Genomic DNA, 22,725 nt, shown 5'->3' with positions numbered 1-22,725 from the left:
AGCTAGATTCAGAAATGCAAACGCTTAGGTTTTGTGTAAAAGGTGGTTAAATGCAGCTTAATCATTCGTTGTTTGTTTTTTAATTTCCGTTTTAGTTTTTTTGTTTTCGAGACAAAATAGCAATGTTGCTTGAAACTCTTTCTGTTTTGCTGTCTTGGATATTGAACATTGGTTCTGTTTTTGGCATGTTTGTAATCTACTTAGTCAGATGGTGGAAACAACCCCGCCCTAAATTTCCACCTGGCCCAAGGGGAATTCCCTTGCTTGGGGTGATACCGTTTTCCACTGGGGAACCGTACAAGAAGACTTACGAGTGGTCAAAGAAATATGGACCAATCTTAAGCACTAGAATGTTTAATCAGCCTGTGGTTCATTTAACCAACTATGAAGTGATGCTTGATGTAAGGCAGTAATTCCCAACTTATTTTGACTTGCATACTATGTTGTATAGTGTTTGCACACCACTAATACGTGAGTGCATCCCACATTGGATTTTATGGCACGTTTCGGCGAGATCTCGGGTGTGCACGAAGAATTTTCAAGTGTGCAAGAAGAAATTTTAGGGTGTGCACGAACCAGTCAAGTGTGCACCTCATCAAGAAAAAGCTAACCGATTTACAAATATTTAACAAAATCTCAAAATAACCGTCAAATACAATTGTGCCACTGGTTAAATAATGTAACTAATCTGGAAAACAGAAGTTATTTAGTGCCCAGGCCTAATGTTTTGTCAATAACGCTAGAAAACAATAGAAAATTTTTGCTGAAGGCTTTTTTCGAGGGGTTGTTCAAGTGTGGAATCAAACTTGAAACAAAATAGTCTCTGGTGTGCAGCTGCCATACTATCCATACTGGAGTGCATCTAAAATATACAGGATCCTTTGGATTGCTTGGTGCACCATAATTTTTTTTTGCAAATTAAACTATGATTTTAGGCATTATTAGTAAGCATTTTTTTACCACTTACGGATAACATATGCTGTGATTATGTAATATAGAGGCCACATTGTTTAACACTAATTATGTGTGTTGTACCAACATACCAAGTAGCTCCATAAAGTAGAACTAAGAATGCCTTTATTCCATCAATTGCTCTGTTTAGGCATACACCAAGCATGGATCCACAATGTCCAATCGCCCAAAATTTGCGGTGTTTCGTCAAGTTAGCAAAGGGAAAGGTTTGCTTGAACAAAACTACAATGAAACATTTAAACTCCACCGGAGGAATGGAAACAAAATATTTAAAGGGTAATTTGCCCATGTAACATTATTTATTGCTTACTTTTTGTTGTGGTTTTATCGGAACTAAAGATGCCAGTTAGGTGAAGATATATATATTCCATGTTTATTCATTGACTAATTCTGTTACTTCAAAAATATTTTCCATTCTCAGTTATTTATTCCCACAAACAGTGGTTGTCAATGACCATGCTGTCTGTAGGAGGGTCTGATACTTTCCAGTAGAGTCACTCTCAGTTATTATGGGTCCCCTTCCCTGAAGGGTGCTTAACTTAATGTTCTATGATTGAATACATGTAATTTTCATTGTAGCAATTAAACTGTGTTTTTCAGTATTGTGTTGAAAATTGTTGTTGTGATTTCGGTTGCATGTCTTCTTATACCTCACAAACTGTTTTCTGTTGACATGTTTTGTTTTCTGTTGGCAATTTTAAATACCTACATTCGAATTAGTCTAAAGCAGGGCGTGCAACATATGACCTGCTGACCCGCACAAGTAGTCCATTGTTCTATACTTTTGCTGTTAAATTGTAGTAAATTGTATTTTGCACTTAAGTTTAATGGTGAAAATAACGGCCCAAAACGAAACAAGCGTCGCACCTTTTTATCATTCTTTTATGCGACTAAAGTGTATATAAATGGGTGCAATTGATGTGGCCTTCATATCACTGATGATGGCATGAGCATTTGCTGAAACGTTTGAACAATAAAGCATGTCGCTTTTTACGTCTATTTGGGCCATTATTTTCACCATCAAACTTATGAACAGATCCGTATATAGTGTTCCAAAGTATTTTGCACTGTTACTAGGTAAAGTTTACGTAGAACTCTTTTAGAAAATTTGCTGTAGTGTCCAATAAACCCTTGAATTTTTTCATCAAAGCGTATTCGGTTTATTGTCTGGCCCTCATTATCATTATAAATGTAAATTGTGGCCATTACAATAAACAGTTGTTCGTCCTGGTCTGAATGAACATTTTATCTGTCATTTTAGTTATACTGGTGTACTAACCCTTTGTATCAATTTCAGTATGACTGAGTAATTTGCAATAATCATTGTTATGTGTTTCAGGTTGTCTTACGTTAAGATTTTATTTATTTTGGCTTTAATTTTTTAAGAATTATGTTAAAATTTATCTTTTAAGATTAGTGAAATAGCAAAAAGCTGTAACCTGATTCTAAAAGAAGTTTTTTCACCTCAGGTAAGCTATTACTATTTTGTTGATCTGTGAAGTTATACCTTTAATTTGTTCGGTAATGATTGTACAAACAGAGTAAATTGATCTTCCCATGTTTATTGTTTACATGTTTAGGTTTAACTCTAAACTTGTCAGGTGATTACAATGAAGTTAGCGGCAGACAGTGCACACTGTTTTGGCCTGTAAGGTTTTTCAGTGCAACTAGTGACAAGGCTATTGCGGTTCCAGTTCCTATGCAGTTTTTGCCCAATTGTGGCTCAAACTGATGAGGTGGGACATGGCTTTTCAGACTGTTACTCCCAACAAACTGAAGTGCCTTACTCTAGAGCAGGGGTGTGCAACCTTTTCACCGTGGGGCCAAAACCAGTCATAATTAGATTGAGTTCGCACCTTTATATAACACATGGTGTTTTTACTTTGTTGCATGCCAAATATGCCTAAAAATTCGCATTTGATTCTAGCCACATTATTGTCAGGTCACAGAAAAATATCACCGGGCAATTGATCTGCTCGAAAGATGTAATAATTGAACTCGTTGGCGGTACTTTTGAAATCCAAGCATCTTTGTGGGCAGCACAACGTTTATTCAATGGGCCACACTTGGCCTGCAGGTCACAGATTGCACACCCCTGCTCTAGAGACTACATGGCCAATGTCTTATCACCTGCTGCACTGATTAGCAATTATCAGTTGAAACAGTAAACAATGTCTGTGAAGCTAATTAACAGGCTATACTCTAACTTTTCAGCAATCCTTTTACCTCAAATGCTTCTTGAAGCTGTGTCATATTTCTTATCATGGTTTTGGAGTATTCCTGTTTTATTTGCCTTGTTAGTAATTAGTACAATTCAATGGTGGAAATATCCACACCCAAGGTTTCCTCCAGGCCCAAGGGGACTTCCCTTCATTGGGGTCATATCATTTGTTAGTGAGCAACCAAACAAAAAGGTGTATGAGTGGTCAAAGCAGTATGGACCAATGTTCAGTATCAAGCTTTTGAATCAGTCTGTTGTGCTTCTTACAACATATGAAGTTATTCAAGATGTAAGTATGAACAGAAGTAAAATATAAGGTTAAAATGCAATTGTTTACAAATACAAATTGGTACATTTGGGCTCTGTATGTGTTTTGAACATCTCCTCTAAAAGGTTCGCTATACTGTAATTTATTATATTTTTATCATAAGTGTGTCATGATCTGTAGGAAGAATGCTGGTAACAGTAATGAGTTTGTGTGTTTGATTTTATTTTATTATTCATAAAATTGTTTTTATTTTTTATGTTTTCTATGCATTTTAAGATAAACATAAATTTATAACTGGGATCAGCCCTGAAGCGTCTATGTAAGCTGCCTATGTCAGCTTCGATCCCCAACTACAAAGCTGATGAGTGTAGCATATAAGGCGGCACTGGTGCTTGTGATTTGACTTTCAACAGGTTCACCGCTAAGCCTGTGTAGCTCAGTCGGTAGGACATGCGTCTCAGAAGCACTCCTGTTGTGGGTTGGAATCTCACTGCAGGCTAGATTTTTCTAGTCTACGTCTTGCCATATAGAAAAGCTTGGTGACCGGCTAGTTCAGTATAATGCCTTTAATTGGCCTGGTGTACTGTGCTATGCATATTATTACCACTTTTTTATTTGACAGTTAAACCAAATATTTTTTATGTGTCAGGCTTTTACTAAACATGGATCTGTAATGTCTGATCGCCCAGATATACCATTGCTTAGTCAAGTGAGCAACCGTAATAGCATTATTGAACAGAATTACAATGAAACCTTCAAAATGCACAGAAGAAATGGAAACAAAATTTTTAAGGGGTAAAGGTTATTATTACAAAAAGTTTACAAATGTGCTTGAATGTAAAAACAAACTTTTTTATTCAGTTTGGAAAATACCAAAGCCAGCATGGAAAAAGTGACAATGGAAGAAGCTGGTTACCTGGTGAATTATCTTAAACAGTACTGTGGAAAACCTATTGATATAAAAGTGAGTTCCTGAAACTTATGTAGTTGTTGATATAACTCCCACACTTTTAGTATGTATAAGTGGAAAAAATAAAAACTTGCAGAAAAAACTTCTAATTTCCCTTTTAGAAGACTCATTATGATTACTGTTCATGCACTTTTGTAACTTTTTAGTTGAATATAATTTGTGTATAATTTTTTTTCTTTACAGTTTCCTATTTATCATGCAACAGCAAATTCGGTATCTCAAGTTGCACTTTCAAAGCGATTTGTATACAATCACAAAGGATTTCAAAAGATTATCGACAGCTCCGTTGCAATGTTTGTTGTTGTATAAATATTTTTTATTTTTGTAATACTGCTTTCTTCCTTTCATGTGCAGGACAGAAGATCCAACATTTGGTAAAAAGATTTTTGCTATTATTGGAATTCCATTGCTAAGACATATTCCACCATTTCGAAGCGCAAATCAACAATATGTAAAACGAACAAAAGAAATATATGGTAAGAAAGTTTGTAAAAAAAATTAAAAGTTGACATTTTTTAAAAATATTTGCTAGACATACTTAAATCAGGTGGTTTTCACAGTTGTCATATCAAGAGAAAAAAAGAATTAGGCCATTGAAATAGCTACATTTATTAGATAGAAATGATGCCCTAACTGCTTTGTTTGTCGTCACATACTATAGAGCAGTGCTCTTCAACCTTTTTTCTGTTGTATACCTTTTACAATTTTCAAGCAACTTTGTATACCCTACAGGGGTGCACAACCTTTTCAGTGCGATGGCTGCATCGCAGATCCATATTTTGATGCTGAGATTCGTTGAACAGTATGCTGTTTAGTCTTGTCTGTTTATGATGTCATAATCTATATTGTAATGCTTGTGGTGGCTGTTTTTTGGTATTGTTTGCACACAATCGGCGTGCAAAAATCTGACGCGTCTGTTTACTAGGCTTGTAATGCTCTTTCCAGTCCCACTAAATCTGTTTAGAGCAGTTTGAAAATCAAAATATTTAGCAAAAGAATTTTATTTTAAATGCATGTACTAGCGGCCGTGACGTAAAAAACTTTGATGTTACATTTTGGATTACAAGAGTGTTCATCTCAATCTGCGAAACAAGCTTGAAATTAAATTGGCTATCACGCAGGCACCATTAGAAAGAGTTTACGACGCGGCCGTCACTGCAAAAAGGTTGTGTACGCCTGTGTTAGGCCCAGGAAATTCAGCACACAAAAGTGTATCAACGTAAGAAGTTAATCTAATGGCTAGCTTGTTGCTGCATTATTTCAGCAATTTTGATATAATGTGGTCTTGACTTGTTCTTAAAAGCCCCCTTATTAAAATACCCCCTATATCAATTAATTTTTATTTATTTGAGTTGATCTCGAAAAGATCGAAAAATCTTTATCCGTACTTATAGGTAGATATTAATGACATTTTTTGCAATCCTTTACTCCAGGAAAATTAAAAGCAAAATCTCTCCAGGTATGTGCTTATTGCTTCATAATTCACATTACTGATGCAACAGTCCCAAACTGATGGTGATGGGACGAGTACCCGGTACTCGGTATCGAACGATTTCAGTGGTATCGATACTCGTACTCGGTGTCGAAATATTTTATCTTAGTTTTCGATACCAACGTTCCATACCCAAGGCCGATTTTACACCATAAGAATACGGGCAACTTTTTGCCAATAGTTGCTTCGGACAGCACGAAATCGGGAAAAAGTTCCGCCAGGTTACCTATATTTTTCTCGCTATCATGTGGAGAATACATTTTTCTGCAAGCGCCTGAACCCCGGCCACGGCAGATAAATTAGCCAGTGATACACAACTAAGTACAACACGATTTTTAAGTACTCGGTAATCGTACTCGGTATCGAAAGTATATACATGTGGTACTCGGTATCGGTACTCGCTTCAAAACCTGATATCGTCCTATCACCAGAAACTGACACACTAATATTCACAACAAGCAGGTCAGTCTTACATAATTCAGGATGCAATGCTGACCTGCATTTCATAAAAAACGCAATAGTGACCTTTAGTAACACTGATCTCAGCTGTATTCCCTTCGTATACCTTTCTTCAGTTGTATACCCTAATTTTGATGCGGTATACACTTGGGTATACAGTATACCCGGTTGAAGAGAACTGCTATAGAGAAACACTTTAAAATCGAATGACATTTTATTTGCAAAACTTGACCACTTTAAGTTTTTCTGACTCAAGTTTTTTCTGGGGAAAAAAAGTAGTTTATTAGTATTTGCTTTATTTCAGATTTAATTTAACATTTTTGCAGATTTTATACAAGAGCAAATTGATGAGCACATTGAAACACTTGACCCTGACAACGTTCAAGATTTTATTGACATTTACTTGGTTGAAAATCACATTTCCAAAACTCAAAAAAACTTGGACTTCGAAGCAGTTTGTGAAATGATTTAGATTAAAATTAATATGCCATGCAAATATTTGTTGCTTTTTTAGAATGCTGATTTGCGTGGATTCATTAAGGACCTGTTTACAGCTGGAATTGAAACTGTTAGTATTACAATCAATTGGGCAATAGTAACACTGTTACATTACCCAGAAATTCAAGCAAAGATTCAACAAGAGTTGGATTCAGTAGTTGGTACATATTTGTTGTTTTTTTGGATTGATGAAGAAAGTTTGTTTTTGCAGTGCAAAAAGCTGTGAACTAGGCATGGGTTTTCAAATAAAATATCAGTAAAACTCTACTTTGTTGGTCTTTTTAAACCGCTTAATGAATTTTATCATTGCCTTAATACAATATTTACGCTGTTAAAGGTTCTGATGAAAAGATTCGTCCAGACCATAGAAAATCTCTTCCCTATGCATGTGCATTTTTGGAGGAAGTGATGAGATATCACACCATTTCACCATTAGGGGCTCCACACTTAACATCTGCTGATGTCGAACTTAGTGATTTCTATATTCCAAAAAACACCATGGTAAATTTTTGATCTCAGTAGCAAGTGCTTTTAGATTTGTGTTGATAACGGTTAATGACAACTACATGTCTAGTGAACATGAAAACTGCAAGATAGGTGGCAATAAAAGCATCAGTAGAAAGCAAAAAATGTAAAGAGATGTAAAACGCGGTGACACAATTAGACAATAAAAACGTTTTGATATCAGTAAAAGAACTTCGGGGCTAAATTGTTAGCAATATACCCATATACAAGGTCAGGTGCAGGGCATGGGACTTCACTGACATTTGTCTGATTTTTTTTACTATTGTGTGCAAGCTATTGTTTTTTGTTAACATATACCTTAAATGCAGATTCAAGCCCACATTTGGGCAGTTCACCATGATCCTAAAAATTGGCCTGGACCAGACAAATTTGATCCTCTTCGTCATATAGATGGCGATGGCAATTTTGTTTCATCTAAGAAAGTGCTTCCATTTTCAGTTGGCCCCAGAAGATGTCTTGGTGAAAATCTTGCTAGAATTGAAATGTTTTTGTTTATTGCTACCATCCTTAAACATTTTCATGTTTTGCCGGATTCTGGTAAAAGCCTTCCTCCTCTGCATATGGGCATACATGGATTGTTTTACAGTCCTTTTTCTTTTGAAGTTGTTTTGCAGGAAAGATCAAGTTTAATCTAATGTTGTCTAACATCGAATCACCCACTAAACAATGAGTAAAAACTAACTTATGTTGAAACAAGAATTTATTAAAAAAATATTTTATTTAATGCTTAAAATGTTTTAACCTGTTTTTTTTTCCGTGAGAAACTGATTGAATGCTTTAGCTACTAAACATTTATAACTTGAGTTGAGTTGAGTTGAGTTTATTTGTTTGGTGAAAGAACACATAGCGACACAATTGCACTGAACAATCACCAAGTCGGAAATAGCTGCGCAACGTTAAGACGTTGTTGGGTGCAAGCAAGTGGATGGCACATTTTTTTGGATATTTTTTGTTGTTGTTTGTTTCTTATGTTTAATAACACAGTCTAAGTTTGCCAGGCCCCTTGAAGGTGTGTACATAGTCAGCACAAAGTGTGTGCTAGAAAAATCCAGCCTGCAATGAGATTCGAACCCATGACTGAAGTTGTACGGGACTTGCACTCTACGAACTGAGCTACACAAGCACGGTTGGTGAACCCACCAAAAGTCAAACCACAATAATGGTAGCCCTCCTTTTATGCTACACATGTACGCTTTGTAGTAGGGGATTGCCAGATTGTTTTACACACTTTTTGGTAACATTTATGAAATAAAAGTCATTTGAATAATATGTGGAAATTCTAACTTGTACATAGTTGATAAATGTATTTCATGTTTTTACCTTGCATTGTTTCTTTTTTGTTATCAAAATTTTAGAACCACTAATCTATGTCACTAATTTTTAAATATATGTGGTTTAGAAAAGAGATCCTCAATACCTCATTAACATAGTATCCGTTTTGTTTGGTATCTTGGATTTTATGTACTATTTTTTGTAGTCATTGTTATACTTTATGTATGTTTTGCTTGCAATGTTTTTTGACCGCTTAACACATACTTTTCTGCATGTAATGTATTTACTGCCTACAATATAGTTTTGCAATGTAGTTTATCCTTGTTACCTTATTTTATTTTAAAGCAACCATTTTTGTGTCAAAGCAATTTTTCCTATTACCTCTTAGCTAGGCAAGTTGGCAAAACAATCCTTTTTTCTTTGTTTGAAAACTACCTTATCACTTAACTCATTACGTCCTTGATATTTTACCTCACAACTTTGCTACAAATCTGGTTTGGCTATTATTTGTGTGCTTTTTGGCACTTAAATGTACAGATTTTTGTTACTGTCATGTTGATTGTTATTAAAGAAATATTGCTGCACCTCTTACAAAATTTTCTATATGTTGCAGAAACCTTAGGGTGTTATATAATTTGGTAAATATCATTGGTTTAATAAGTTTGGCATGATTGGTAGTTGCCAATAACCAACTTGTTGTTTGTTTCTGGCTGTGGAGTGCTTTATTGTCTCTGTATTTTTTATCTAAATATAAACTACAGGACAAAGCTAGTTGGACAAAACTCACACGAGTTGTTCTATAAGGTAAGTCTGTTTAGTTTAAGTAAAGGTCTAAGTTTTCACAACAGAAGTTGGAAGTATTGATATTTTATCAGATATGTCAAACCATTGCCAATTTTTGCATTTATAATAACATTTATAATAATCGAACACTGCGAAATGTATTTTTATAACCAAATTTCATCACTGTTTTGTTGCTTTTAATACTTTTAACATCTTGAAAATGTTATTGTTTCCAGGTCTTCAAGCATTTTTCTCTGTTAACTGAAGGGCCTTTTTGTTTGTTGTTTTCTCACTTTGTAGTCAGGATTGCAACATAATATAATGTCCAATTACATTGCACAGGCAGCAAACCGAATGTTGATACATGTTATTTTTAACAACTAGGTGTATATTTAAATGATTAATCCTACAAAAATATGGTATTGTGTACATATACAGTAAAGCTTGGTTTGGACCAAAAACATTGTCCAGAATAGCCAAAGATCCTGATTAACCTATGCCAATTAGTAAAGAGAAAAAAACTTGTCTGAATGAAAAATACACGAAACAGAGTCATGTCCTTTGATCTTCTTCAGGTGAACTAAGAACACTCGCTACTATTTAAACTGTATAATTAGGCATGTGGAGCATTTTGCTGTTGATTGCTTACTATTTGTGGCCTATTGCTATTACACTGCTTGTGATAAAACTCTACCAATGGTGGAAATTTCCACATCCAAGATTTCCACCTGGTCCTAGAGGCCTTCCTTTTATTGGGTATCCTCCTAATGGACTTCACTCCAAGGAATTTAAAGCACTGAAGAAAAAATATGGTTATGTAGTTGGTGCAAAAGTACTGGGTGTAAACTATGTTATTTTGAACAAGTTTGAAGACATACATGATGTAAGTTTTTGTGGCTTTTTGATGTGAAGTGAAACATGCAAAAAAGTGTTTTGCTCACTGCTGGTTTTGTATTATTTATTTGCAGGCATTCACCAAGCAAGGATCTGTAATGTCTGATAGACCAATGATGCATCTACTAAATGATATAAGTGGGGGTTATGGACTTCTTGAAAAAAATTACAACACTGCATGCAAGTTACACCGCAAATTTGGAAGCTCATTTTTCAAAGGGTGGAAAATGTTGCCTAGTTTTTTGTTATTTTACTTCAAACAGTATTTTATTTATGAAACAAAAAAATGTTGGCATTGATGTTTATGTTGGTTGTATATTTTTTAAGATTCTTAACTTCTGGGATGGATATTGAAAAGATCTCTGCCAATGAATCACATCACTTTATTCAACACTTAACTAAACATGCTATTGGAAAGCCAGTCGATTTAACTGTAAGCAATGTGCACAGTTTAAACGAAAACCTGTTACTTGTTATTGTTTCCTTTTACAGAAATTTTTTTACAATATTACAGCAAATGTAATATCCAGCATCACTTTGGGACGTCGTTTTGATTATGATGATCCTACATTCAGAAAAATTGTGAAAACCTCCACAGAAATGTAAGAAGCTTTAAACTTCATTCTATAGAGAACTGTGAAAATCACATATGTGTAATTCTTTTTATAATGATAAAACACTTACCATACATAATTAATACAAAAACAGCAATCATAAAGTGAGACAGGCGTTTTGCAAATTACAAGTTAAATGTGTTAGAACTACATCAGATTCTCACATAATTTTTCAAAAAAGTCGGTTAAAAGAATTAAACAGTGTATATACATAAGCTTTTTCATCCATGATTAGTACAATAATGTACACTGGTGGTGCACTACATTTAAAAACTGCTGAACTTGTTCTATTTGAATAAGATACTGATGATGCTGTAAGAGCGAAATATATTTATCTTTCGAACCAAAGGGTGTACGACTAAGTGTTTTTTTCTGAACTTACACCTACTGCTGAACTTGATACCATTTACTTTTACTTACCTACAGGATTTCATCATTAACTGAAGTTGAAAAATTATTTTGGCAGTTTGTATGTTGAACCTATATGCAGTTTTTTTATGTTCAACTCATGGTTTAGTAAAGACGTTGTTACATTTGTATTTAGATTTGGAGACTCGACAGACAGAAAGTTGGTGTTCTCCTGCTTAGTGTTAAACACTTTGAGACATATTCCTCCTTTTCAGTATGCATATCAAAGATACATTTCCATGCACAAAGAAATTGTGGGTAAGTTTAACTGGGAGTCAATAAAAACAATAAACTAAGCCAGTGGTTCTCAAACTGTGGTACGCATACCACTAGTGGTACGCCTAAACTTTTCAGGTGGTATGCGAGCAGATTTCTGTGATGCCTAATTTAAGTTCTTACAATGCACCTCAACTGACCTAACTGATCAGCCCTGACTAACCATTAAAACAGGGTTTAGTTCAGTGATTCCCAACCCCCGAGGAATTCTTCAAAAGCGTAACAATATACAATGCAAGTAACATGAAACAAAAAGACTTGCAATAAATTATTGTCAGGTGGTCAGAGATCCGTATAAGTTTGAGAACCACTGAACTAAGCAAACCAATTGTTGTGTTAACTTTTTGTTGGATTTGCATTTGATTGTTAATTAGTAAAGTTCATGCTTTGTTCTTATGGTAGACACTATGGTTGTCTAACAATCTTAATTGCTTTTGTATTTGCCCATGTGAAAATTTCCACAATTAGTTGGAAATTAGGTTTTCGTATGGTTATGGTTAGGAGTAGCCAATGGGTGAATCTTTTTTTTGATTGTTTAATTTAGTTGATTCTAGGTGGATTGCCCGTGTCATATGAGTATAATTTTGTATTGCTTGTATGTATTTGTTGTAGTTAACATATTTGACCATGCTTTTAACTAACTAAGTCATTTAGGAATTTGTGGCAATCAAGTTGGTTTGAAATGTTACTAATTAAATGGTTGGTTCAACAAGGTTGGGTCTTTTTAACAGGTGCATAATGTACTTAAAAGGATTTTTTTATGTATTTACCACTGTAAATATAAGTTTTTTATGCCAACATTTGAATAAATGTTTGTGTATCTAGATTTTATTCAACAAGAAATTGATGAGCACAAAAAAAAATTTGATCCAGACAATGTGAATGATTTCATGGATGCATTTCTTAAAGAACAGAAGTTTGGCCCACCCAAAAACCAACCCTATTTTAATGTATGTCAAAGTTTTGAAAATATTAATTTGATTTTATTAATCTTAGTACACCAGCCCTATTAAAGGTATCATAACAAATCATCGCTGGTGCATGATAGCTTCAGGGCTGATCCTAATTATGAAAGTATGTTCATATTAACTGAATGATTTAACTAAAGCTTTAAGGTACAGGTGTGCAACAGGCAGCCTGCGGGCCACAATCCAGCCCACCAAAATATTTAGTGTGGCCCACCAACACACTTTTTGGTAAATCTCCTAAGATGCTATACTATACGTAACAAGTATAAGCTAAACCAGCGTTTTCTATCGGTGGGCCATACCCATAGAGAACTTTACATTTACTTCACTGAATGTGACTTAATAATTCCCTTTGTTTAGTAAACAATTATTCTGTTGTGAAGGTCAGTGTTGCAGCAAAACTCTGTGTGTTGTAGAAAATAAATGAATTAATTCTTAGAAAGAATTTTAAATTTATTGTGTACATGAAAAAATGTATGGTTCTCACTTTATGTCCGAAATTGGTTATATGGCATACCGATGAAAGTTTTTTACACACCCCTCTTTTAGGACGTATCATTTAAAATCAATGTATTCTACATTTTGGTTTAGAAGTTAGTTTTCTTAGCTGGAAATTGAAACAATTTATGACACTATTTATGTCAAAATGAGATTAAAATTTTTTTTGTATATTTTGAAATATGGATTACCAAAAAGTGAATGTCTCTTTGCAATGTTTCAGGATGCAGAGCTTCGTGGTTTTGTGAAAGATCTTTTCTTGGCTGGAACTGAAACGTCCAGTAACACACTTTCATGGGCTGTAGCTATCCTTCTGCACCACCCCGAGCATATGAAAAGGATACAACAAGAAATTGACAGTGTTGTTGGTAAGATTAAGCTGTTATATGAACAATACAGATTTTAGGCGATTGCAAAGATTGTTGAAAGGTTTTAAAGTTTTATTTAAACCAATGAAACTTTAACTATAGATATTGTTATTTTATTGATTTATTAAAGAAGAAATATAAACATATGATTAATAAACATAATCTTAGAAAACATATACAATAGTTGAAATGGAAACAAAATAAGAGTAAAGAGCAAGCCAACTTCAACAGTACACAAACTGCAAACGAACTAATTGAGTGCAAGATCGTAAACATTTGCCACTTGCCACAGGAACAAAATTAGTCATATACGAAACTTTATCAGGCATAAATAAATGAACAACTATTAAATTGAGCTGGGGGCAAATTTTAAGTTAACAGTTGTGAGCGAATGTATATTTTTGCATGGTTTTAGGTTCCAATGAGCAATTAACTTTGTCACACCGGGACTCTATGCTGTTCTCATGTGCAATTATACACGAAGTAATGCGATATCGAACCTTGATACAACTGTGTGTACCACATGCCACTAGCAAAGAAGTTGACTTGCGGGAGTTTCATTTACCTAAAAGCACTATGGTAAGTTTTTTTTTATCTGAGTTTTATTTTTACTTAAATGTAAATTGCAAAACTCGATTTATTGCACAACAATTGTAAATGTCTAACTGTAATATATTAAACCTTTAACCCATTAAGTATGTTCTTCATTCTTATTGTCAAAAAAAGTGATGTGCTTTTGTAAAAAAATATTCATTCTAAAACATAATTTTTTTTACCATTTAACCTACTGGTATAGTTCTGCTAAGAAGAAAATGGTTGTTTACTTGAATTACACTATATTGCAAGAGCAAATAAAGTAATATTTCATTTAAATAAAATGGTAGTTGTCTTGTGAATGTTGCACAGTTTAATGATTTTTTTGAATGTCACTTCAATATTAATGTGAATATACATCAAATAGTCTCTACCCTTATATACTGAAAATGTTACAAATTTAAACGATAATATGTTGTGAATCATTTTAACTTGTTTTGTTAGATAAGAGCAAACCTTTGGGCAGTACATAATGACCCTGCACTGTGGGAGGAACCACATATATTTAACCCTTTAAGATTCCTGGATGAAAGTGGCAATTTTGTGGCTTCTCCTCATTTTATACCATTTGGAATAGGGTTGCGTCGGTGTTTAGGGGAACGCATTGCCAAGAAAGAAATATTTTTCTTTTTAATATCTTTACTTCAACATTTCACATTGTTACCTGATCCAACTGCTAAAAAACTACCTGAAATTGATACTGGAAGTGAGTTACTTGTGTATTCTCCTCAGAAGTTCAAAGTAGTGTTGCGGAAAAGACAACCAAACCGACTGTAAATGTTTTTAAGAAAACAAACCCTTTTAAATGCACAATTAAAACATACAGCAACATATATAGTGGATTTTGTGTATCAGTCTTTTATAAAATTGTAAAATATTTGAATCATGCTCATTGCTATTTTTTGCAAGAAACGTTTGTATCATCATGTCTGTTTGCTTTTCGGAGCTTTTAAAACCTCTTGTTGTGCTTGAAATGTTTCTGTTTTATGCAAACCAAATTTACTTCGAGCTCTGTTTAATTTTTTGTAATTTATTTTCCTGCAGTTTTGCCTAAAAAAAACCTTACAATCTCAATAACACAAGCTCAGCGGTGAACCCACCAAAAGTCAAATTACAATAATGGTTGCCCTCCTTGTATGCTACACATGTCTGCTTTGTAGTAGGGGATTGCCAGATTGACTACAACATGTTTTACACACTATTTTGGTAGCATTTATGAAATAAAGGATCTTCGGTCATCTGAATAATACATGTTAATTCCAACTTGTACATAGTTAATAAACGTATTACATTTGGTTGTATATGATTTTCAACTAATGGGTATCATCATTGATGCCTAGTAACTACTGCACTGTTTCTCACACTTTTTTACCCTGCAGTGTTTCTTTTTTGTAATCAAGATTTTTAGGCACACCAATGATACCAATATGAAAATTAGTTCTGAAATGCAGGAGTCATATCTCAAAGCACACCTGGCCACCTTTCGGGATTTATCTTAGGCACACCATTTGAGAACCACTAATCTATGTCACTAATTTGTAAATATATGTGGTTTAGAAAAGAGATCCTCAATACCTCATTAACATAGTATCCGTTTTGTTTGGTATCTTGGATTTTATGTACTATTTTTTGTAGTCATTGTTATACTTTATGTATGTTTTACTTGCAATATGTTTTAACTGCTTAACACATACTTTTCTGCATGCAATGTATTCACTGCCTAGAATATAGTTTTGCAATGTAGTTTATCCTTGTTACCTTATTTTATTTTAATGTAACCATTTTTGTGCCGATGCAATTTTTTCCTATTACCTCTTAGCTAGGCAGGTTGGCAAAAAAATGCTTTTTTATTTGTTTGAAAACTACCTTATCACCTAACTCATGGCTTTCTTGATATTTTACCTCACAACTTTACTACAAATCTGGTTTGACTTTATTTGTGTGTTTTTTGGCACTTAAATGTAGAATTTTTTGTTACTGCCATGTTGATAGTATGTTAGTAAAGAAATTTTGCCGCAACTTTTATGGAATTTTCTATCTGTTGCAGAAAACTTAGGGTGTTATATAATTTGGTTAATATAATTGGATTAATAATGTGCATTTTTTTTTCTTCTGAATATAAACTACACAAAACTTGCATGAGTCGTTCCATAAGGTAAGTCTGTTCAGTTCAAGTAAAGGGATAAGTTTTCACAACTAAAGTTGGAAATATTGATATTTTATCAGATATATCAAACCATTGCCAATGTTTGCATTTATTTTTATGAAACATTGTAAATTTTACCATGATGACATTTATAATCGAACAGTGCAAATGCATGTATTTATAGAACCAAATTTAATCTCAGTTTTGTTGCTTTTACTTTACAACGTCTTAAAAATGTTATTGCTTCCAGGTCTTCAAGCATTTTTCTCTTGTTGTTTATTGTTTTCTCGCTTTGTAGGCAGGATTGCAAAATAATACAGTGCCCAATTACATTGCATAGGCAGAAAACACAATATTCATACATGTTGTTTTTGCCAACTAGGTGTATATTTAAATTTAAATGATGAATCCTACATAAATATGATATTGTGTACATATGCAGTAAACCTCGGTTAATCTGGACCTGTTTGAACCAAAAAAATGTCCAGAATAGCCGAAGATTCAAAGCTAAAAATGTGTTCTCAGAACTGAAAACACACAAAACAGTTTCATGTCTTTTGATCTTCTTCAGGTAAACTAAGGAGTATTTGCTTCCATTTTCTGTATAATTAGGCATGTGGAACGTTTTTCTGTTGATTGCTTACTATTTGTGGCCTATTGTTATTACACTGCTTGTGATAAAACTCTACCAATGGTGGGAATTTCCACATTCAAGATTTCCACCTGGACCCAGAGGCCTTCCATTTATTGGGTGGCCTCCTAGTTTTGCCAACAGACTTCAGTCCAAAGAATTTGAAGGACTGACGAAAAAGTATGGTTATGTAATTGGTGGAAAACTGATGGGAATAAACTATGTCATTTTGAACAAGTTTGAAGACATACATGATGTAAGTTATTGTGACTTTTCAATGCGAAGTAAAACATACAAAAAATTGTCTTGCTGACTGTTTTTGTGTATCATTTCTTTGCAGGCTTTCACCAAACAAGGATCTGTAATGTCCCACAGGCCAATGATACATCTACTAGATGATATTAATGGGGGTTATGGTCTTCTTGAAAAAAATTACAACAGTGCATGCAAGCTACATCGCAAATTTGGGAGCTCATTTTTCAAAGGGTGGAAAATTTTGCTTTAAACAGTTTTTGTTATTTTACTTCGAACAGTATTGATGGGTCCCCTTCCCTGATAGGGGACACATATTGATTTTACTCGAATTGTTTATAGTTTTTTTTCTTCCCAACATTTGTCTGACTCGTTTTGCCATCAAATGTTTGATTGATTTGAATGAAACTTACACTTACTCCAATGGTAGATATAGTTATGTAGATGTACATTCCACTTTGTTTTTCTTGATAACCCCAGCATTTGTCCCGCTAGCCTCCTTAAATGGGTGAGTTTTTTAACAATGAATTTTGGACAGCTTGTAAAGTATGTCACTTATTCGTGTCAATTGTTGTTGTTTCAAGCTTGTGTTTTCAATATTCCCCAAATATATTTGTGTGTTACTGGGCACCACAAACAAAAGATTTCTGTTGCACAATAGTGTTACAAGGGCAACCAGTCATATGTTAATCGTGTTTGTGGGTTGCTTGGTAGGCATTTTTGTGCCATGGCAGTTAGGGGGTTGTTAACAACCCTGTGAAATCAGAAACATTAACGGTTGTTGCATAAAACATCTCCAGCGGTAAAAATTTGAAACATTGGCGGATTGGGCTCAAATTTTGGATTTAAACCCTCCTGCCTGCAGAAACAAATACGGTTATAAAAACAGTGGGTAATATGGGACCCAATATAAAATAAGCATCGGAAATATATTTATGTTTTAAAATAGGTTATAGTGTATGTGCAATGACAAAATGTGCTAAGCCACCCTTCTAGTTTATTCATGAAACAAAAAATGTTAGGAATGATGTTTAGGGTAATGGTATTTTTTAAGGTTCTTATGTTCTGGGATGGATATTGAAAGGATCTCTGCCATTGAATCACATCACTTTATTCAACATTTAACGAAACATGCTGTTGGCATGCCAGTTGATTTAACTGTAAGTAATGTGCACAGTTTAAGCCAAAACCTGTTACTTGTTATTGTTTCCTTTTACAGACAAATTTTTACAACATTACAGCAAATGTAATATCTAGCATCAGTTTGGGACGTCGTTTTGATTATGATAATCCTACGTTCAGAAAAATTGTGAGAACTTCCACAGAAATGTAAGAAGCTTTGAACTTCAATCTGTAGAAACCTATGAAGATCACATATGTATAATCAGGGTTGCCATACCGTCCTTATTTCTAAGATTTGTCCTTATTTTGAAAGGCTATGTCTCAGAAAAGTTCATTGTCCTTATTTCTAAGAAATGTCCTTATTTTTGACTTGAGTCCTTCTTTTGTCTTATTTTCAACAATTACAAGTCAAATCCCTGCTACAAGTAGAAGTAAACCTAGACCTGAGCTGTCGTGAGATGCATGAAGTATTTTCTACGAACAAGGAATTGCTGGAACAGATGGTTTCTGGCAAAAATATGGCATTGGATATATCATGTCTCTTATAAATGCAAAGATTTGTTCAAAAATGTTTGTTTTGTTTCGTCTACAAAATTTTTTTTCGGTTGTTCTTAGTTTTAATTTCAAGTCGATGGCAACCCTGTGTATAATCCTCGCCACACATAATTATTACAGACACAGCAATTATAATAAGGAGACATGTTGTTTGCCAAATTACAAATGAAATGTGTTAGACGTACATTAGATTCTCACATAATTTCTCAAAAATTTCGGTTGAAAGAATTGACGGTGTCTATGCATAAAAGCTTTTTTCATCCATGATCAGTACAATAATGTGCTCTGATGGTGTATTACATTTAAAAACTGCTGAACTTGATGCCATGCCAAGTATTTACATTTACTTTCGATCATTAACTAAAGTTGAAGTATATTTTGTTGAACCTATATGCATTTTTTTTAATTGTAAGATTTTTTTCTTAGTTTATGTTCAACTCATGTTTTGGTATGATTTGTTGTATTTGTATTTAGGTTTGGAGACTCTACAGATAGAAAGTTGGTGTTCTCCTGCTTAGTGATAAGCACTTTGAGATGTATTCCTCCTTTTCGGTATGCATATAAAAGATACATTTCCATGCACAAAGAAATTGTGGGTAAGTATAACTGGGAGTCAATAAAAACAATAAACTATGCAAACCAAACTATTGTGTTAACTTTTACTTTTTGTACGTTTTGCATTTGTTAGTAAAGTTTGTGGTGTGTTCTTATGGTGGACACTATTGTGGTCCTAAAAAATCTTTGCTTTTGTATTTGCCCTTGAGGAAATTTCCACATTTAGTTGAAAGTAAGGTTTTTGTATACTTATGGTTAGGATTTTAGGGTTGATTCTTGGTGTATTGCCAGTGTCATGGGAATATAATTTTTTTTTGTAGTTAACATTTTTGACCATGCTTTTAACTAACTAAGTCAGCTTTGTGGCATTTCAGTTGGTTTGCAATGTTGCTAATTAGATGGTTGGTTCAAAAAGTTTGGGTCTTTTTAACAGGTGCATGTTTAAAGAGTACTGATAAAAGATTTATTATGTTTTTATTGCTGCAAATATGAGTTGCCAACGTTTAAATAAATGTTTGTTTATCTAGATTTTATTCAACAAGAAATTGATGAGCATAAACAAAAGTTTGATCCAGATAATGTGAATGATTTCATTGATGCTTTTCTCAAAGAACAAAAGTTGGGCCAACCCAAAAACCAACCCTATTTTAATGTATGTCAAAGTTTTGAAAATATTTAAGTCATTTAATTAATCATAGTACACCAATCATCGCTGGTTTTCATGAATGCTTCAGCTCTGATCCTAGTTACGAATTTATGTTTTTAAGGAGTATCATTTAAAATCGGTGTATTCTTTATTTTGGTTTAGAAGTTGTTGTATTTCTTAGTTGGAAATTAAAATGTTTTATGTCACTAATTTTGTCTAAGATAGATTTGAAAAAGTTTTTGTATATATTTGGCAAATTTGACTACCATAAAGTGATTGTCACTTTGCAATATTTAAGGATGCTGAGCTTCGTGGTTTTGTGAAAGATCTTTTCTTTGCTGGAACTGAAACGTCCAGTAACACACTTGCATGGGCTGTAGCTATCCTTTTACATCACCCTAAGTATATGGAAAGGATACAGCAAGAAATTGATAGTGTCCTGGGTAATATTAAGTTATTATGTGAACAATATAGATTTTAGGCGATTGCAAAAATTGTTAAAAGGTTTTAAAGTTTTATTTAAACCAATGAAACTTTAACTTTAGATATTGTTATATTATTGATTTATTAAATTAAAAATATTAACACATGATTAATAAACATAATCGTAGAATACAGTTGTGAACACTATGAGAGTAAAGACCAAGGCAACTTCAACTGCACATCAACCGCAAATGAACTGACTGAGTGCAAGATCATGCAAGTTTCCCAATTGCCATAGGGACAAAATCTGTCATGCACAGGGTTGCCATACCGTCCTTATTTCTAACATTTGTCCTTATTTTGAAAGGCAATGTCAGAAAAATATATTGTTCTTATTTCTAAGAAATGTCCTTCTTTTTGACCTCCGTCTTTATTTTTTACAAGTCAAATCCCTGCTACAAGTAAAAGTAAACCTAGACCTGGGGTATCGTAAGATGTATGAAGTATTTTCTACAAACGAGGAGTTGCTGGAACAGATTTTTTCTGGCAAAAAATATGGCATGTGATATGTCATGGCTCGTATAAATGCAGAGATTTATACGAAAATCTTTGTTTTGTTTGTATGAAAATTTAATTTTTCGGTTTTCTTGTTTAGGGCTCCGTGTTGATGGCAACCCTGGTCATGCATGAAACCTAATCTGGCATAAATAAAAGAACAACTATTAAATTCAGCTTAACAGATTTGGTCCAGAAAATATGTTCATTTTTTACATGGTTTTAGGTCCCAATGAACAATTAACTTTGTCACACCGGGACTCTATGCCTTTCTCATGTGCAATTATACAAGAAGTGATGCGATATCGAACCTTGGTGCAACTAAGTGTACCACATGCCACTAGCAAGGATGTTGATTTTCGGGAGTTTCATCTCCCTAAAAGCACTGTTGTAAGTTTTTCCTGATAGAGTACACATATCAAACATCTAATACTTAAATGTGGTTAATTGCAAAATCTGAATGATTTGATTTGTGTTGTTAGATAAGAGCAAATCTATGGGCTGTGCATAACAACCCGGAACTGTGGGATGAACCACATTTATTCAACCCTTTAAGACACTTGGACAAAAATGACAATTTTGTCGCCTCTCCTCATGTTATCCCATTCGGGCTTGGGCTTCGTCGGTGTTTGGGTGAACGCATTGCCAAGACAGAAATATTTTTCTTTTTGGTATCTTTGCTTCAACATTTCACATTGTTACCTGATCCAACTGCTAAAAAACTACCTGAAATTGATACTGGAGTTGAGTTAATTGTGTACTCCCCTCAAAAGTTCAAAGTACTGTTGCGGAAAAGACAACTAAACCAACTGTAGATGTTTGTATGTGAGCAAGCATATCTTTTGGTAGATACTGAGTTAAGCTGGTATCAATACTTTTGGATGTAAAGAACTTTGTGTGCACCCTTTTTTGATTGCACAGTTAAAATGTACAGCAACAGATATATTTCATTTTTAGTTTTACATTGTTTTGTAAAACATTTGAGTTATGCTCATTGATGTGTTTAGTAAGAGGTGTTTGTATCATCATGTCTGTATGATTTTCTGAGCTTTAAAACCCTCTTGTTGTGTTTTAAATGTTCCTGTTGCAAATCAATTTTACTTTGAGCTTGTTTTTTTGTAAACTTTTTTCTTGCATTTTTACATAAACACAGTCTCTATTACACAGGATTGAAGTGTTTTTATTACTCTGCTTATTTTTTTGTTTGCATATAATTTGGTAATTACTAGAGATGTACCGAATATTCGGTTTGCCGAATTTATTCGGCCGAATCGGCCACTTTTGCAAAGATTCGGTTTCGGCCGAATAATTTGTTGCGATTCGGCCGAAACCGAATCTTTTACGAACGCATATTTAAAGCGTTAAACGTGTCTTTTCTGTTTAGTACCAACGAAAATCGCGCCAATCATTATCTTTTTTTACACATTATCGTTTTTACCACTGCAGACAAGTAATCTGTAATTCATTGTCGGGTTGGCAATCATGCTTGAGGCAATTTTAAACCCCACAGAACTAAAATAGGGACTAAACACAACCATTCTGCACTAATTGCCTGGTAGATAAACATATATTTTCATGTCAAACGCATAGCGTACGACTTCGCGTGACGTCATAAATGATTCGGTTGATTCGGCCGAATTTATTCGGCAAAACCACCGAATATTCGGTTTCGGCCGAATCGAAATTTTGCCGATTCGGTACATCACTAGTAATTACTACCTCTTTACCCACCTAATTTCTTTATTTTGAACCAAAAGTGA

At 34.0% G+C, this 22,725-nt stretch overlaps 4 protein-coding genes across 4 annotated transcripts; all 4 read left to right on the top strand.

Moving 5' to 3' along the window:
• The first annotated feature begins 99 nt into the window (after positions 1-99).
• Positions 100-2,311, top strand: LOC145218038 (cytochrome P450 2M1-like). The gene is made up of 2 exons (XM_080085435.1): positions 100-401; positions 1,103-2,311. Exons 1-2 carry the CDS (start codon positions 123-125, stop codon positions 1,250-1,252), a joined length of 429 nt encoding a protein of 142 aa, XP_079941561.1. The 5' UTR covers positions 100-122; the 3' UTR covers positions 1,253-2,311.
• Positions 2,312-2,348: 37 nt separating this feature from the next.
• Positions 2,349-8,515, top strand: LOC145218028 (cytochrome P450 2C13, male-specific-like). Its single transcript, XM_080085423.1, has 10 exons — positions 2,349-2,441; positions 3,187-3,482; positions 4,111-4,256; positions 4,323-4,425; positions 4,615-4,724; positions 4,786-4,907; positions 6,709-6,836; positions 6,897-7,041; positions 7,218-7,381; positions 7,714-8,515. The coding sequence occupies exons 2-10, from the start codon at positions 3,204-3,206 to the stop codon at positions 8,038-8,040; spliced, it is 1,524 nt and encodes a 507-aa protein (XP_079941549.1). The 5' UTR covers positions 2,349-2,441; positions 3,187-3,203; the 3' UTR covers positions 8,041-8,515.
• Positions 8,516-9,712: 1,197 nt separating this feature from the next.
• Positions 9,713-15,989, top strand: LOC145218031 (cytochrome P450 2J6-like). The gene is made up of 9 exons (XM_080085426.1): positions 9,713-10,343; positions 10,429-10,574; positions 10,682-10,787; positions 10,847-10,956; positions 11,513-11,634; positions 12,478-12,602; positions 13,342-13,486; positions 13,902-14,065; positions 14,525-15,989. Exons 1-9 carry the CDS (start codon positions 10,080-10,082, stop codon positions 14,855-14,857), a joined length of 1,515 nt encoding a protein of 504 aa, XP_079941552.1. The 5' UTR covers positions 9,713-10,079; the 3' UTR covers positions 14,858-15,989.
• Positions 15,990-16,142: 153 nt separating this feature from the next.
• Positions 16,143-22,129, top strand: LOC145218029 (cytochrome P450 2J6-like). Its single transcript, XM_080085424.1, has 10 exons — positions 16,143-16,235; positions 16,798-17,113; positions 17,198-17,343; positions 18,164-18,269; positions 18,329-18,438; positions 19,261-19,382; positions 19,869-19,993; positions 20,286-20,430; positions 21,192-21,355; positions 21,448-22,129. The coding sequence occupies exons 2-10, from the start codon at positions 16,841-16,843 to the stop codon at positions 21,778-21,780; spliced, it is 1,524 nt and encodes a 507-aa protein (XP_079941550.1). The 5' UTR covers positions 16,143-16,235; positions 16,798-16,840; the 3' UTR covers positions 21,781-22,129.
• The last annotated feature ends 596 nt before the right edge of the window (positions 22,130-22,725 follow it).

Source organism: Phallusia mammillata, chromosome 3 (genome assembly GCF_965637545.1).
Source record: "Phallusia mammillata chromosome 3, kaPhaMamm4.hap1.1, whole genome shotgun sequence".
NCBI lineage: Eukaryota > Metazoa > Chordata > Ascidiacea > Phlebobranchia > Ascidiidae > Phallusia > Phallusia mammillata.
The sequence above is the reverse complement of the archived record's forward strand: the minus strand, read 5'-3'. Positions and strand labels throughout refer to the sequence as shown.

Coding starts and splice junctions, on each gene's coding strand:
- LOC145218038 (XM_080085435.1), top strand. CDS start 123: ATGTTGCTTGAAACTCTTTCTGTTTTGCTGTCTTGGATATTGAACATT. Junction 402..1,102: donor ACTATGAAGTGATGCTTGAT/GTAAGGCAGTAA, acceptor TGCTCTGTTTAG/GCATACACCAAGCATGGATC.
- LOC145218028 (XM_080085423.1), top strand. CDS start 3,204: ATGCTTCTTGAAGCTGTGTCATATTTCTTATCATGGTTTTGGAGTATT. Junction 4,725..4,785: donor ATCGACAGCTCCGTTGCAAT/GTTTGTTGTTGT, acceptor TTTCATGTGCAG/GACAGAAGATCCAACATTTG. Junction 6,837..6,896: donor AAAACTTGGACTTCGAAGCA/GTTTGTGAAATG, acceptor TTGCTTTTTTAG/AATGCTGATTTGCGTGGATT.
- LOC145218031 (XM_080085426.1), top strand. CDS start 10,080: ATGTGGAGCATTTTGCTGTTGATTGCTTACTATTTGTGGCCTATTGCT. Junction 10,575..10,681: donor GGAAGCTCATTTTTCAAAGG/GTGGAAAATGTT, acceptor ATATTTTTTAAG/ATTCTTAACTTCTGGGATGG. Junction 13,487..13,901: donor AGAAATTGACAGTGTTGTTG/GTAAGATTAAGC, acceptor GCATGGTTTTAG/GTTCCAATGAGCAATTAACT.
- LOC145218029 (XM_080085424.1), top strand. CDS start 16,841: ATGTGGAACGTTTTTCTGTTGATTGCTTACTATTTGTGGCCTATTGTT. Junction 18,270..18,328: donor GCATGCCAGTTGATTTAACT/GTAAGTAATGTG, acceptor TTCCTTTTACAG/ACAAATTTTTACAACATTAC. Junction 18,439..19,260: donor GTGAGAACTTCCACAGAAAT/GTAAGAAGCTTT, acceptor ATTTGTATTTAG/GTTTGGAGACTCTACAGATA.